General features: G+C 36.6%; 1 protein-coding gene across 1 annotated transcript in view; it reads right to left on the reverse strand.

Moving 5' to 3' along the window:
- Positions 1-4,976: 4,976 nt before the first annotated feature.
- LOC102265950 (multiple epidermal growth factor-like domains protein 6) overlaps positions 4,977-15,243 on the reverse strand; it is a 694,000-nt gene continuing 683,733 nt past the window's right edge. The window contains exon 26 of the mRNA XM_070360521.1: positions 4,977-6,458. Within this exon, the coding sequence (XP_070216622.1) occupies positions 6,307-6,458 (152 nt within the window). The 3' untranslated portion in view covers positions 4,977-6,306. The remainder of the gene's footprint in view (positions 6,459-15,243) is intronic.

Here is a 15,243-nt window from a genome sequence, read left to right on the forward strand (position 1 = left end):
ATAAAATGCCCAGATGTTAGCAAAACTTTAGTCTTTTATTTTTCTAACACACATTTCTGTATGCCTTTTATAATATTTCATTTAAAAAGATTATATTTGTATACCTATGGCTGATTCATGTTGAGGTTTGACAGAAAACAACAAAATTCTGTAAAGCAATTATCCTTCAGTAAAAAAAAAATTAAAGAAAACAACAAGAATATAATTTATTTCACAACTTCCTAATTGTCCTGAATATTTAAAAACAATTTACTCAATTTCTCATATTAAGACAAAAAGAAAAGCAGATCTCTTGAGAGTTTCAACATTTTACTTTGCATTTCAAAGTTCCATTTTGAGAAAAACTTACTGACTCAGGGCAAATTTGTGGGAAACTATAAATTAATATAGGTCTTGCTTAGAATCCTCTTAGGCAGTTACTAGAAGTGCCATAAAAAGGTGTGATCAGGATATCCAGACCAAGTATGTTTTTGAAGACTCAAGTATACATTTACTCCCATTTTCCACAAAAAATGTTTCCTGGGACACTTGTTTTTCAAAATTCTCCTCCAAAAAAAACACAAAAAACTACCTAAACAATTTGGAATTTTTTGCATACTGTGTCTTCCTATTTGAAATTCACAAATCCATATTAGCACTCCAGACAAGTATTTCAGTGAAGTATATTATTTAATCCATGTTTAACCCTGAGTTTTCAAGTCGTAGTGTTGTTCTGACTATAACACTCCCACAAGTCTCCTCTCCATCTCCCTTCTCTTATTAAACACTATTCTTTTCTAATTTCATGGAATACGTATTGTTTGAGACAACAAGGCTTTGAGAGCCTTTGTACTATGGCCTTGATACTGTGACTGAGTCAAGGCCAGAGTGGAGTCATGGGTAGAGATATTGAAGAAAAGAGTACAAACAGGAAATTCACGAGGGTTATTTAAACAGAATTACAAGTTGGATTAATATTTCATAGAGCAATGAGTGTGCTTATTTTTGGATTTTTCTTCAGTACGTTTAGAAACATGAAAAAATGGATAAGCTACAACTGTGACACATGTAGCAAACAATGGCTGCTTTTCTTATTGCATGATCCTTAAGAAAAGCATAATTGTTTAAATAAGAAGAATGTCTTTGTTTTCAGAAACATCTAGCGAATAGGAAGAAACTATTATAGAAAGCATATTTTCAAATAATCAAAGCATTCACAAACATATGAAAAACTTCAAAAGTGCAGGCAATATATGATTAAGCATTCAAGTAGACTAATAATTTATACTGAGGACTCTACATATTATTCAACTGGAATCAAGAAGTTCTTCCTATAAAAAAAGAAATAATCCTTGGTGATTGTAGCATAACAATGTGAATGTTCTTAATACCACTGAATTAGATACTTAAAAATTGGTAAAATGGTAAATTTTACGTTGTATGTCTTTTACGACAATTGAAAAAAGAAATAATCTAATCTTATTTTCAGACATCATTAAAATAGCAAGATTTTTTTTAATACTTGAGAGAATTACACCTTATTATAAAATCATATTCTTAAAAATGTCTGCAAACTCTCCTCTCTCACTGGGAAACACTTATCTTGACCAAAAGAGAAGGCAGTAGTAGTAGATGGTGAAAGAACATATTGGTTTCAGAATAAGAGAAATATTTTCTTTTTTTCTCTACTTCCACAACCTAAATCTCCATGCCACTAGAACTACAAGAATAGATTTGAAAGTGGACTTCCTTTTTACATTACAAAAAAAAATAGAGTTTTCTATAAATGTAAATGGTATTTCACACGTTTTTTAAAAATATTTCATTTCCTGTAGTGACATTAAGAGTAAAATCTTGTGTGTGGATTTTTTAAAGTTAAGTAGGATATATTTGATTTATCAAAGTGTGTGTTAATATAGAAGCATTAACAAATTTATGAGAAATAGACTTAGGAAAGGATTAATGAACTCTAAAACTCACTGCAAAGCTAAGAATGTTTAAAAACATTGTTCTCCTTGGCTAATGTCTTATACTAGACTGTAAATTTATGAGGGCAGGGAATACATCCATCTTGTTCACCACTATTTTTTCATGCTTTCAATAGTACCTAGTGTTGTAAACAATAAATATTAATATCTCTCAGTGTATTAATAAATTCAGAAAAAAGTTAAAAATACAGAAAATTGCTTTTTAGGTAATAGTTAAAAAGCAACACTAATGAAGGCCATTTTTCAGTCAATAAACAATTTCAAATATTACCAATGGATTATATATCTAATCAGTTACAAGTTCGATTATTCATCAAATATATGTTAAACTTAGCTACCAAATTCATCCAAGTCTTACGTATGGAATTTTATTTACAAACCAATGTTCTCCATTTCAAGAGACTGATATTGTCAACACTTAAGCACTTAACATCCAATTATTCACATGAATCTTTTTGTCTGATGGACCACTGTTGAACTTTTCTCATGAGGTCTGAGCAATAAAGTTATATTTCATAGATATTCTTATAGTCTTTTCAAGTAGAGGCATTATGAAACTTTACATATTTTTAAGATATCCAGTGGAAGAATATAAATTAAAATGTTAATATTTGCCATTTGAATTAATTTTCTTCAAAATTTAAGCTATTTGCACATAAATATAAAAATAAGAATTATTAAATAGTGTTTCCTATAATCCTGACAAAGCTTTTAGAGATGAAAGAGTGTGTCAGTATTTGTAAAAGTATAGAAAAGAGATATCTACTGCTTTTAAACAGATTTCTTTGACCTTAATTATTGTTTTTTGTGTTTTGATTTAGGAAAACTAAAACATAAGCAGAGAAAGTAGGACATAGTTTCCTCATGATTAGCAAAAGAGTCAAAACTTGGAATCACTTTGAAATCTAATTTAAAAACTCAGCTACTTGGATTTTTTTTTCTGTTATAGAACCATGAAAAGTTATTTCAACTGAATTGAATACATAACTCCTAGAGTGTAGACAGTTGCTATTATTTGTTCACTTCATCAAAATGCTTTTTTAAATTCTTGCTACATCTGTATTACCAGGTCTTGGAGAAACCAAGGTGAAAGAGGCCCAGGAGAAGCCAAACCCTCTTTGCTATTTCTAACAAAGGAAATGCCATTCTTGCCACTAACTCTTGGAATGATTTCCAAGTTCTCTAAAAATAATTTAACCTGTGTCAAATAGCTGTCTCATCTGGAAAACTCAATAAATGAATGTAGAAGTTAGAAAGAGCAAGAGGAAAGTTAGGTGTTAAACTGAAATGGTATATCCCAGGCTTTTTAGATTAAAACTCCAAATTAGCTAGCACACTTCCATACATCTGCTCACTTTTCTTTAAACTTGAGCTATATTATTGCAGAAAAGCATAGTAATCCCCACTCTGCTCTTGTATTTCAAATGAGAGACTGAAACATAACAACATAGGCACCTTTGAAAGAGGTATTATGGGTGGACGAATTTCTTTTGGGGTCAGCATTTCCACATTCAAAGAGCAGATTATATAGGGAGAAGCAGAAGGAATAATAAAAAGTGTTTCTACCCAATGACAATGATTCTAATTTGACATTGAACTTTAGTTTTAAAAAGACATGTCTATTGAATCATGCTTCACTTTAAACAATAGTTGAATTTAAAACTTTTGTGCAAAGTATTTCTTGGTAGCCAAATTATACTTCACTATACCTCAGTAGCTGTTGACAAGTAGAAAGCTAAGGTAAACCCTTACAGAAGTAAAAAGTATGCTATATTTATTCAGAAGTGTGGGTCATTGTAGACTGTCTTCTTGATTGAAAGCATTTTAACATGCCAGTGATTTAAAAATGAGTTTTTTAATTCTGTTACATGATTTTATAAGGAAATTCTATATTATACTTTTCCATCTGTTAAATTAAGATTAACGTTTATTATATGCTGGTCCATGAATGAAATGTCATTGCCTAAATGATTTTTAGACATCTGTTAGTGTCCTCAAAGAGAAAAAACCGGAATATTTTTAGAACAGATGATTTACCACATGACTATTAACTTTTTGTAGGGTCCCACTTAAGATTTTTCAAGGTGACTAAAAGTAAAATGGAAACCTTCTGGGTTTTAAATATTTTTCTATTTTCCTTTTTGATATGAAAGGGAAATCTATAAAAATTTTGTAAAGAAAAGGGGCTATGGTAACTTGCACTAATTCCTGTTGAATGGTAGAGCTATGAAAGCCAAACACAGTTTGTCTAAAGGGTCACATGACTGTGTGACTAGTGATTCATGCAATGACTCTGCTTTCCTACTCTCATAATTAGTTTTAGAGCTTGGGGTGGAAAAGGAGACAAAAGAGATCATATATGGACTATCTGCCATTTGCCAAGAATTGTGCTTGACATTTTATATATGGTTTCTCATTTATAAAGACTTAAGCAATACAGAGGGCTTCCCTTGTGACTCAGCTGGTAAACAATCTGGACCTGAGTTCGGTCCCTGAGTTGGGAAGATTCCCTGGAGAAGGGAAAGGCTACCCATTCCAGTATTCTGGCCTGGAAAATTCCACGGACTGTACAGTCCATGGGGTCGCAAAGGATCAGACTGAGAGACTTTCACTTTCTCTTTCAAGTAATACATAATAAAAAACTCAACCTAAAGAAATCTCTTATTTTTCTTTTTTCCTGCCAAATTATTTTGTGTCTTACTAAGTGATAAAATCTCTAGTAAGGAAGAGAAATCTGGTATCTTGCTTTTCTCCCCTGTTTGCAGTCACTGTTTTTGTTAAGTCTTGAAATGAAGGGAGTTCAGTGGTAGATGGCAGTGTGAGAAAGAAGCCTGCTTATACTCTTTGCAGGTAAGATGAGGAAAGCTGAGAGAAGTTTTAAAAATAAAAGGTAAGGAAAATGGTCAAATATTTGGAATAAGGCATAGTTTTCAATTGACTGGATAAAAATAGTTAAAATGACTTTAATTGTAAACATAAAACTTTAATTTCAAATACTATAGATGGAGACTAAAAAAGGATAAGTTGATTGTAACTCTTTTAAGACCAAAGCAAATTTAGATGCAATCCTTGAGGATGTTATCTAATTATATCTTTCATATTATTTAATAACAGTAAATTTGACATGGCTGTCTATTGTAGATATGATATATCTCTGTCAAGTGTGCTGAGATACAGGAAGATAAATGTTAAGTAACGATCAGAAACTAGTGAATTGATACACCAAACATTTTTCATAAATCCCTGTCAAATCTTTCTTCAGATTTTATTTTAAAGTTTTAAATATTTTATTTAAAATTTTATTTAAGAGCTTTAAATACTATATTGTGTACATATTGTTTTAAGTCAAATATATAGTTATGTAATTTCAGTATTCTGTTTATCCTATTAGATAACATGAATAACAACATTTCTAATCAAGAAAATTATTGTTATTTAAAGCGAATTAAGCAGTCATCTGAAATTTTAAACACTTATAAACCAGTTGAGAGCAAGAATATAATCATATTTATTGATATGTCTCTCTGGGGCTCATCACATGGCTCATGCTTACACATGTTATAGAACCGACCTAAATGATGAACAGCTTGAGTCAAGATTACAGTGTGGATTAAAAGCTTACTTCCAATCAGGTCCTACTCCATGGGTAATCTGTGGAGCAGGCTAAGCACTTCCCTTGATCAGTTGTACTCACTTTTTCTTCCTGTCTGCTGACCAGTGATGAGGAGAACACCATTAAACATTTTGATGATTCATTGTAAGTCTGCACGTCATACTTTAACCCCGATCTTTATGTGGCTAAAGTCTTAATAGCCTCCCACACCAAAAGTCATGTTTGAAATACAATACATTAACAATCTGAAGCTGACTTAGCTGTGAAGCAGGATACTGAGAATAAATAGATGAAATTCTAGACATTTCTAAAGAGGATCCAGCTACTTAATGGTCACTGAGGTCTTCAGTGAATAGGTGTGAATATTTCAGTGCAGTCCAACCTGAACTGAAAAGCAGTTCTTACTTCCAAATTTAAATACCTCCTGTGCATATAAAAAAAAGAGTTTCATTTATTAGTCCAAAATGTTACTACAATTTGGGACCTTAAAAAAACATTCTCTTTTTCTTGGGCATGTTCTTCAGCGAGTTGGGAAGGGTAGGCTAGAGAGTGGAACTTGTGCTTGGAGGCCATAAAGTTGAGATGTCCTGTCTTTCACCTCACAACAGGCGAGGTTGGGCCGAAGATGATTGAGTAAGTACATTTCTCTGCCAAAGTTAAGATGATGAACCATGGGTGAACCTCAGCAAAATTCTATTCATCTGCTGAAAAGCTGTTAGCATTTGGTTACTGAGGATCATCCAAACCATCTTCCTCACAGGTTGGACCCATTCTCTTTGGGGGGCAATTGCAGTGCCCATTAAGAGGGTCACAGTGAGCTGTGTGGGTGCACCGGCACTTCAGAGAGCAGTTGGGTCCGTATTGGCCTGACCTGCATTCTGTGAGGGGGAAAATAAAAACAAAACCAATTCAAATATGCATTTCAGTCAGTCTTTTTACTACTATTTCTTGGAATTCAATAAGATAATGATAGGCTTGTAAAGAATTCTGGTTAACCATTGGTATCTTTTTCCCATGCTTAGAATGTTATATAAGAAAGTAAGGACTTTAATGGGAAACAGGAGGAGGCTGAAGAGTGTTAAGAAAGTCAGTGACAAAATCAAACAGATGAGAAGACAGGACAGCAACTGATATTTTCAAAATGCCTTCTCAAAATTAGATTATTTGATACAGCTTATAGTAGCGCTTTGTGAGGGACACGAGGAAAATGGATTAGTTGTCTTGAGGTCAGAAAAAGGCAACACTTACCCAGAAAACACAATATATGAAATTTGCCTTTAGGTTGAAAACACAATTACTTGTGCTTATGTTGCTGAAAATGAAATGACGTTAAATTCAATTTTTTCATCTCTTAACATATGTTGAAAGGATTATAGATCTCATGGAGGATCCTGCTATATGTACTAAAGGGTTATAACTACCTTTAACTTGAATTGCATTGTGATCACAATCAGTAAATAAATGAAGAAAAGGAATTAAAAAGTGTTAGCTTTATCGAAACAATAAAATATGGACTAAAAAAAAGTCTCCCTTCCAAAATCACACCCCAACCTGCATATTTTGTCTTAGTCTGATATCCAGCAGAGACTTAGCAGAGAATTAACAGGTTCTGTTTCTGAAGGATTGTGAGCTTGGGAAGAAAGCCAAGCCCAGCCCATGGAAACAGAAGATGGTTTCACATTTCTTAGGCAGTCAGGCAAGACTGGGAAATAACTCAATTTACCAACGTTTAAGGACCAGAGAAACTTAACTTTGCAATAATAACATTCATCTAGCTCTATGCCATTTTTCAAAATGGGTTCCTAATATATCTTAATTGGCTCTAACAAACACCTGTGAGGTAGGAACGCTGGTGAGGTAAGCTTTCTCATTCTGGAAAGAGATGAACTAAGGTTTGAATGTCTTAAGGGAACTTCTCAAATGTTAGACCCCTGGAAAATGGCAGAGGTGAATTTCTAAGTTCTCATTCCTTATTCTGCACTACCATGTAGAAAGACACCAGGTATTAAGCATATGGAAAAGAAAGCCCAAAGCATAAAGTGGAAAGCTGGAAGGCAGAAAAAATTAGAGACAGCAATATAAATACAAAGATACAGACACCTAGAGCAGATTCTAAGTCTGTGAGCAAAATTTTGTTAAACATTTCTTTCTGGTCTCAAAATTCTTTTTGCTGGGTTAGAGATTCACCCTAAATATTCCACAAGCAGTGCATGTTTATTTTAATTTTCTTTCTTGGATAATGAAGATAGATTTAGGCATGGTCTAGCTCTCATCTTAATTAACTAGTTGCATTTAAAATACGAGATAAAGGAAAACATATGTCAATTTTAAATTAATTCTTTTGACAGAGTTTCAACATGAGTAAACAAAAACTCAATTCCTTCCTAAATCAAGGAACAACAGGTAGGCAGAAGGAACTTGGGAGGTGATGCAAATACTACTCTGAAATGAATCTTTTTTTTTTTTTAATCATCAAACTTTATGAACAAACAAAACAAAACAAAACTCTGTGTCATTTGGAATTTAACCTAACACACCCACCGCTGCCTGGTGTGTGGAAGGATTACTTAATTTGGTTTTTAAGACCTAGTTTTCTTGTTTGAAAAAGAGTTATGAGTCAGGATCTCTCCTGAGCAGTTCAGAATCTGATTTTAATTTACAAAAATACCACATTTTCATGTTAATAACGATGTGTATTTAAGACATCTGTTTGAATGTCTGCAAATGTTAATTTACCAAGGGGGTGGGGAAGTAATCCAATAAAAAGCTGCTACATTCTTTTATGAATTAATATTATGGCTGTTTAATAGGTTCTTTACCAGAGTTCAAATTAAAATGAGGTCTTTTATCTTTATAGTGCCTGCACAGACACAGCTGTTCACAGTTAATATCGCAGATGAACTGTGCCTAATTGAAAATAAAAATGCAAATAAAAGAGCCCACAGTACGTCTGTGTAGGCCATGGGTACCCCAAAGAGCTCACAACAAGAGAGGCCTTGAGGTGCCCACCTAGAATTAGCAAGTTAATACAAAGCATCCACTGTCACATGGCAATTTACTTGTGGATGAAAGAGACTATGTGATAGCGAATTTAGTCCATAGAAACTCCATACAGTAAGGTTTTAATTTTCAGCTTGTCCATCAGCTCTCCTGGTTTAGTGGCTAGTTTTAAGTCATTGCCAAATGTTGTCAGATAGAACTTTCTGAAATGATGAAAATGTTCTATACAGAGCTATTCAATACTGTAGCCACTAGTCATGTGGCCACTGAGCACTTAATGTCATGTGTGACTGTGGAGGTGAATTTTAAATTAAATTAAACAGCACTCACTCTGGTTAGTGGATGAGGCAGATAGACACCTGAAAGCAGTTCCTATCTCTTTCCTTTCCTTGAGAGGCAGTATCTAGTGGCGATGTTAAAAGTCTAATTCTGGATCCAGACAGCTTGTTTCAAATCCCTAAGCTCCCATTTACCAGCTATACCCCATGTCCAAGGTAAGAGAAACCAAAGTAAGATGGTAGGTGTTGCGAGAGGGCATCAGAGGGCAGACACACTAAAACCATAATGACAGAAAACTAACCAATCTGATCATATGGAACACAGCCTTGTTTAACTCAATGAAACTAAGCCATGCCGTATGGGGCCAACCCAAGACAGGAGGGTCATGGTGGAGAGGTCTGACAGAATGTGGTCCACTGGAGAAGAGAATGGCAAACCACTTCAGTATTCTTGCCTTGAGAACCCCATGAACAGTATGAAAATGCAAAATGATAGGATACTGAAAGAGGAACTCCCCGGGTCGGTAGGTGCCCAATATGCTACTGGAGATCAGTGGAGAAATAACTTCAGAAAGAATGAAGTGGTGGAGCCAAAGCAAAAACAATATCCAGCTGTGGATGGAACTGGTGATAGAAGCAAGGTCCGATGCTGTAAAGAGTACTATTGCATAGGAACCTGGAATGTCAAGTCCATGAATCAAGGCAAACTGGAAGTGGTCAAACATGAGATGGCAAGAGTGAACGTCGACATTCTAGGAATCAGCGAACTAAAAGGGACTGGACTGGGTGAATTTAACTCAGATGACCATTACATCTACTACTGTGGGCAGGAATCCCTTAGAAGAAATGGAGTAGCCATCATGGTCAAAAAAAGTCTGAAATGCAGTACTTGGATGCAATCTCAAAAACGACAGAATGATCTCTGTTTGTTTCCAAGGCAAACCATTCAATATCACGGTAATCCAAGCCTATGCCCCAACCAGTAACACTGAAGAAGCTGAAGTTGAATGGTTCTATGAAGACCTACAAGGCCTTTTAGAACTAACACCCCCCCAAAAAATGTCCTTTTCATTATAGGGGACTGGAATGTAAAAGTAGGAAGTCAAGAAACACCTGGAGTAACAGGCAAGTTTGGCCTTGGAGTACGGAATGAAGCAGGGCAAAGGCTAACAGAGTTTTGCCAGGGGAAAGCTCTAGTCATAGCAAACACCCTCTTCCAACAACACAAGAGAAGACTACACATAGACATCACCAGATGGTCAACACTGAAATCAGACTGATTATATTCTTTGCAGCCAAAGATGGAGAAGCTCTATACAGTCAGCAAAAACAAGACCAGGAGCTGACTGTGGCTCAGATCATGAACTCCTTATTGCCAAATTCAGACGTAAATTGAAGAAAATAGGGAAAACCACTAGACCATTCAGGTATGACAGAAATCAAATCCCTTATGATTTTACAGTGGAAGTGAGAAATAGGTTAAGGAACTAGATCTGATAGACAGAATGCCTGATGAACTATGGACGGAGGTTCGTGACACCGTACAGGACACAGGGATCAAGACCATCCCCATGGAAAAAAAATGCAAAAAAGCAAAATGGCTGTCTGAGGAGGCCTTACAAATAGCTGTGAAAAGAAGAGAAGTGAAAAGCAAAGGAGAAAAGGAAAGATATAAGCATCTGAATACAGAGTTCCAAAGAATAGCAAGGAGAGGTAAGAAAGCCTTCCTCAGCAATCAATGCAAAGAAATAGATGAAAAAAATAGAATGGGAAAGACTAGAAATCTCTTCAAGAAAATTAGAGATACCAAGGGAACATTTCATGCAAAGATGGGCTCGATAAACGACAGAAATGGTATGGACCTAACAGAGGCAGAAGATATTAAGAAGAGGTGGCAAGAATACACAGAAGATCTGTACGAAAAAGATCTTCATGACCCAGGTAATCACGATGGTGTGATCACTCACCTAGAGCCAGACATCCTGGAATGTGAAGTCAAGTGGGCCTTAGAAAGCATCACTACGAACAAAGCTAGTGGAGGTGATGGAATTCCAGTTGAGCTATTCCAAATCCTGAAAGATGATGCTGTGAAAGTGCTGCACTCAATATGCCAGCAAATTTGGAAAAGTCAGAAGTGGCCACAGGACTGGAAAAGGTCAGTTTTCATTCCAATCCCAAAGAAAGGCAATGCCAAAGAATGCTCAAACTACCGCACAATTGCACTCATCTCACATGCTAGTAAAGTAATGCTCAAAATTCTCCAAGCCAGGCTTCAGCAATATCTGAACTGTGAAATTTCCAGATGTTCAAGTTGGTTTTAGAAAAGGCAGAGGAACCAGAGATCAAATTGCCAACATCCGCTGCATCATGGAAAAAGCAAGAGAGTTCCAGAAAAAACATCTATTTCTGCTTTATTGTTTATGCCAAAGCCTTTGACTGTGTGGATCCCAATAAACTGTGGAAAATTCTGAAAGAGATGGGAATACCAGACCACCTGACCTGCCTCTTGAGAAACCTGTATGCAAGTCAGGAAGCAACAGTTAGAACTGGACATGGAGCAACAGACTGGTTCCAAATAGGAAAAGGAGTTCGTCAAGGCTGTATATTGTCACCCTGCTTATTTAACTTATATGCAGAGTACCTCATGAGAAACGCTGGGCTGGAGGAAGCACAAGCTGGAATCAAGATTTCCAGGAGAAATATGAATAACCTCAGATATGCAGATGACACCACCCTTATGGCAGAAAGTGAAGAGGAACTAAAAAGCCTTCTTGATGAAAGTGAAAGTGGAGAGTAAAAAAGTTGGCTTAAAGCTCAACATTCAAAAAACGAAGATCATGGCATCTGGTCCTATCACTTCATGGGAAATAGATGGGGAAACAATGGAAACAGTGTCAGACTTTATTTTGGGGGGATCCAAAATCACTGCAGATGGTGACTGCAGCCATGAAATTAAAAGATGCTTACTCCTTGGAAGGAAACGTATGACCAACCTAGATAGTATATTGAAAAGCAGGGATATTACTTTGCCAACAAAGGTCCATCTAGTCAAGGCTATGGTTTTTCCAGTGGTCATGTATGGATGTGAGAGTTGGACTGTGAAGAAGGCTGAGCGCCAAAGAATTGATGCTTTTGAACTGTGGTGCTGGAGAAGACTCTTGAGAGTCCCTTGAACTGCAAGGAGGTTCAACCAGTCCATCCTAAAGGAGATCAGTCCTGGGTGTTCAGTGGAAGGACTGATGCTAAAGCTGAAACTCCAGTACTTTGGCCACCTCATGTGAAGAATTGACTCATTGGAAAAGATTTTGATGCTGGGACGGATTGGGGGTGGGAGGAGAAGGGGATGACAGAGGATGAGATGGCTGGATGGCATCACCGACTCGATGGACATGAGTTTGAGTGAACTCCGGGAGTTGTTGATGGACAGGGAGGCCTGGCGTGCTGTGATTCATGGGGTCACAAAGAGTCAGACATGACTGAGCGACTGAACTGAACTGAACTGAATCTTGGGGAACTTACTTAACCTTCAGTGCCCAGCTTCCTCACCTAGAAAATGGGCATAGTGATAATATTAAAGGCATCTAGTATAAGTGAAAATGCCTAGCTGATAATATGCATTCAATATACATTAATGGTTTTCTTGAGGATTTAGATGAATCCACAAATGCATAAAGCACTGCCTTTAGTGAGCATTTCATTGGAGACTGTGCCCTGTAGCTTCACCATGATGTCATGTGGATGTGTATTCTGATGAATTTAGTTTATATGTGACCAAGTTCAGGTACTTCTATCATGACTCCATTCAGAAAATGGAGAAAGGAAGCAAGAATGAATTCAAAAAAATTTTGCTGAGGCTATCATGCACTAGACCTAATTCTAAATGTTTTTGATAAAAGATAAGTAAACATGGATTCGACTCTCAAGAAACTTTTAGTGCAGATTGTAGAAACACAAGGATTAAAGATACAAATGAAGCAGATTTTCAGGGAAGAAATGTCAATATCAGTAAGCTCCTGAGTTTGAAGAGCCAAAGGATTCCTAGTTAATACTCAAAACCTCTTGGCCTTATCCTGTAAGTCTGCTCAGAAGGGAAGAAGGAGGGGTTGGAAGGAATGCAAGACTATTAATGAGCCACTGGAGGTTCCTTATTCTGGACTAGATACAGATGTTTACATATACAGTATCACCTTCTAATAGCATCACCCAAGGTCTGAAGCCAGACTACCTGGGTTCAAATCTTGGCTCTGCCACTTTTTCCTTTCTGTGCCTCCACTTCCTCATCTGTCAAATGGGAATAAGATTTCCCATTGAAATCAAATTTGCCATTGAAATCAAATGGCAATGATTTCAAGGGGTTGTGATACAGATGAAATAAATATAAGCAAAGTTTAGGGCAGGGCATGGCATGGCATTCAAAGCAAATTGTTTTTCTTCTATTTCTCAGCAGCAAGGTCGGGTGGGGGAGATGGATGTTAGGTGACTAGCACTCTCCTGTAGCGTAGAAGGTCGTTGCTGTATTATTTTTTCAGTTACTAAGTCGTGTCTGACTCTGTGACCCCATGAATTATAGCCCACCAGTCTCCTCTTTTGATGGGGTTTTCCAGGTGAGAACCCTAGAGTAGGTTGCCATTTCCTCATTCAGGGGATCTTCCTGACCCATGGATTAAACCTGCATCTCCTATATTAGCAGATGAATTCTTTACCAGTGAGCCACCAGCCTGACCTGGAAGGTTACTGAGGCTTTTTCAGCATGATTGAAATTCTAGGTTACAGAATCACAGATTAGTGCTGGAAATGATGTTAGAAATACATAGCCTCGAACATCCTTTTTTTTTGCATTTCTTTTTCTTGGGGATGGTCTTGATCCCTGCCTCCTGTACAATGTCATGAACCTCCATCTATAGTTCTTCAGACACTCTATCAGATCTAATCCCTTGAATCTATTTGTCACTTGCACTATATAATCATAAGGGATTTGATTTAGGTCATACCTGAATGGTCTAATGGTTTTCCCTACTTTCTTCAACTTAAGTCTGAAGTTGGCAATAAGGAGTCCATGATCCAAGCCACAGTCAGCTCCTGGTCTTGTTTTTGCTGACTGTATAGAGGTTCTAAATCTTTGACTGAAAAGAATATAATCAATCTGATTTCAGTATTGACCATCTGGTGATGTCCATCTGTAGAGTCTTCTCTTGTGTTGTTGGAAGAGGGTGTTCACTAGGACCAGTGCGTTCTCTTGGAAAAACTCTATTAGCCTTTGCCCTGCTTCATTCTGTACTCCAAGGCCAAATTTGCCTGCTACTGCAAGTATTTCTTGACTTCCTACTTTTGCATTCCAGTCCCCTATGATGAAAAGGACATCTTTTTGAGGTATTAGTTCTAGAAGGTCTTGTATGTCTTCATAGAACGGTTCAACTTCAGCTTCTTCAGCTTTATTGGTCGAGGCATAGACTAGGATTACTGTGATATTGAATGGTTTGCCTTGGAAATGAACAGAGATCATTCTTTCATTTTTGAGATTTCATCAAAGTACTGCATTTCGGACTTTTTTGTTGATCATGATGGCTACTCCATTTCTTCTTAGGGATTTGTGTCCACAGTAGTAGATATAATGATCATCTTGGTTAAATTCATCCATTCCAGTCCATTTTAGTTCGCTGATTCCTAAAATGCCTTACAAATAGCTGTGTAAAGAGAGAAGTCAAAGGCAAAGGAGAAAAGGAAAGATATACCCATTTGAATGCAGAGTTCCAAAGAATAGCAAGGAGAGAAATGAAAGCCTTCCTCAGTGATCAATGCAAAGAAATAGAGGAAAACAACAGAATGGGAAAGACTAGAGATCTCTTCAAGAAAATTGGAGATACCAAGGGAACATTTCATGCAAGGGTGGGCACAACAAAGGACAGAAATTATATGGACTTAACAGAAGCAGAAGACACTAAGAGGTGGCAAGAATACACAGAAGAACTATACAAAAAAGATCTTCATGACCCAGATAATCATGATGGTGTGATCACTCACCTAGAGCCAGACATCCTGGAATGTGAAGTCAAATTGACCTTAGGAAGCATCACTATGAACAAAGCTAGGAGGTGATGGAATTCCAGTTGAGCTATTTCAAATCCTAAAAGATGATGCTGTGAAAGTGCTGCACTCAATATGCCAGCAAATTTGGAAAACTCAGCAGTGGCCACAGGACTGGAAAAGGTCAGTTTTCATTCCAATCCCAAAGAAAGGCAATGCCAAAGAATGCTCAAACTACCGCACAATTGCACTCATCTCACACGCTAGTAAAGTAATGCTCAAAATTCTCCAAGCCAGGCTTCAGCAATATCTGAACTGTGAACTTCCTGATGTTCAAGCTGGTTTTAGAAAAGGCAGAGGA

This window comes from Bos mutus, chromosome 1 (genome assembly GCF_027580195.1).
Source record: "Bos mutus isolate GX-2022 chromosome 1, NWIPB_WYAK_1.1, whole genome shotgun sequence".
Taxonomy (NCBI): Eukaryota; Metazoa; Chordata; class Mammalia; order Artiodactyla; family Bovidae; genus Bos; species Bos mutus.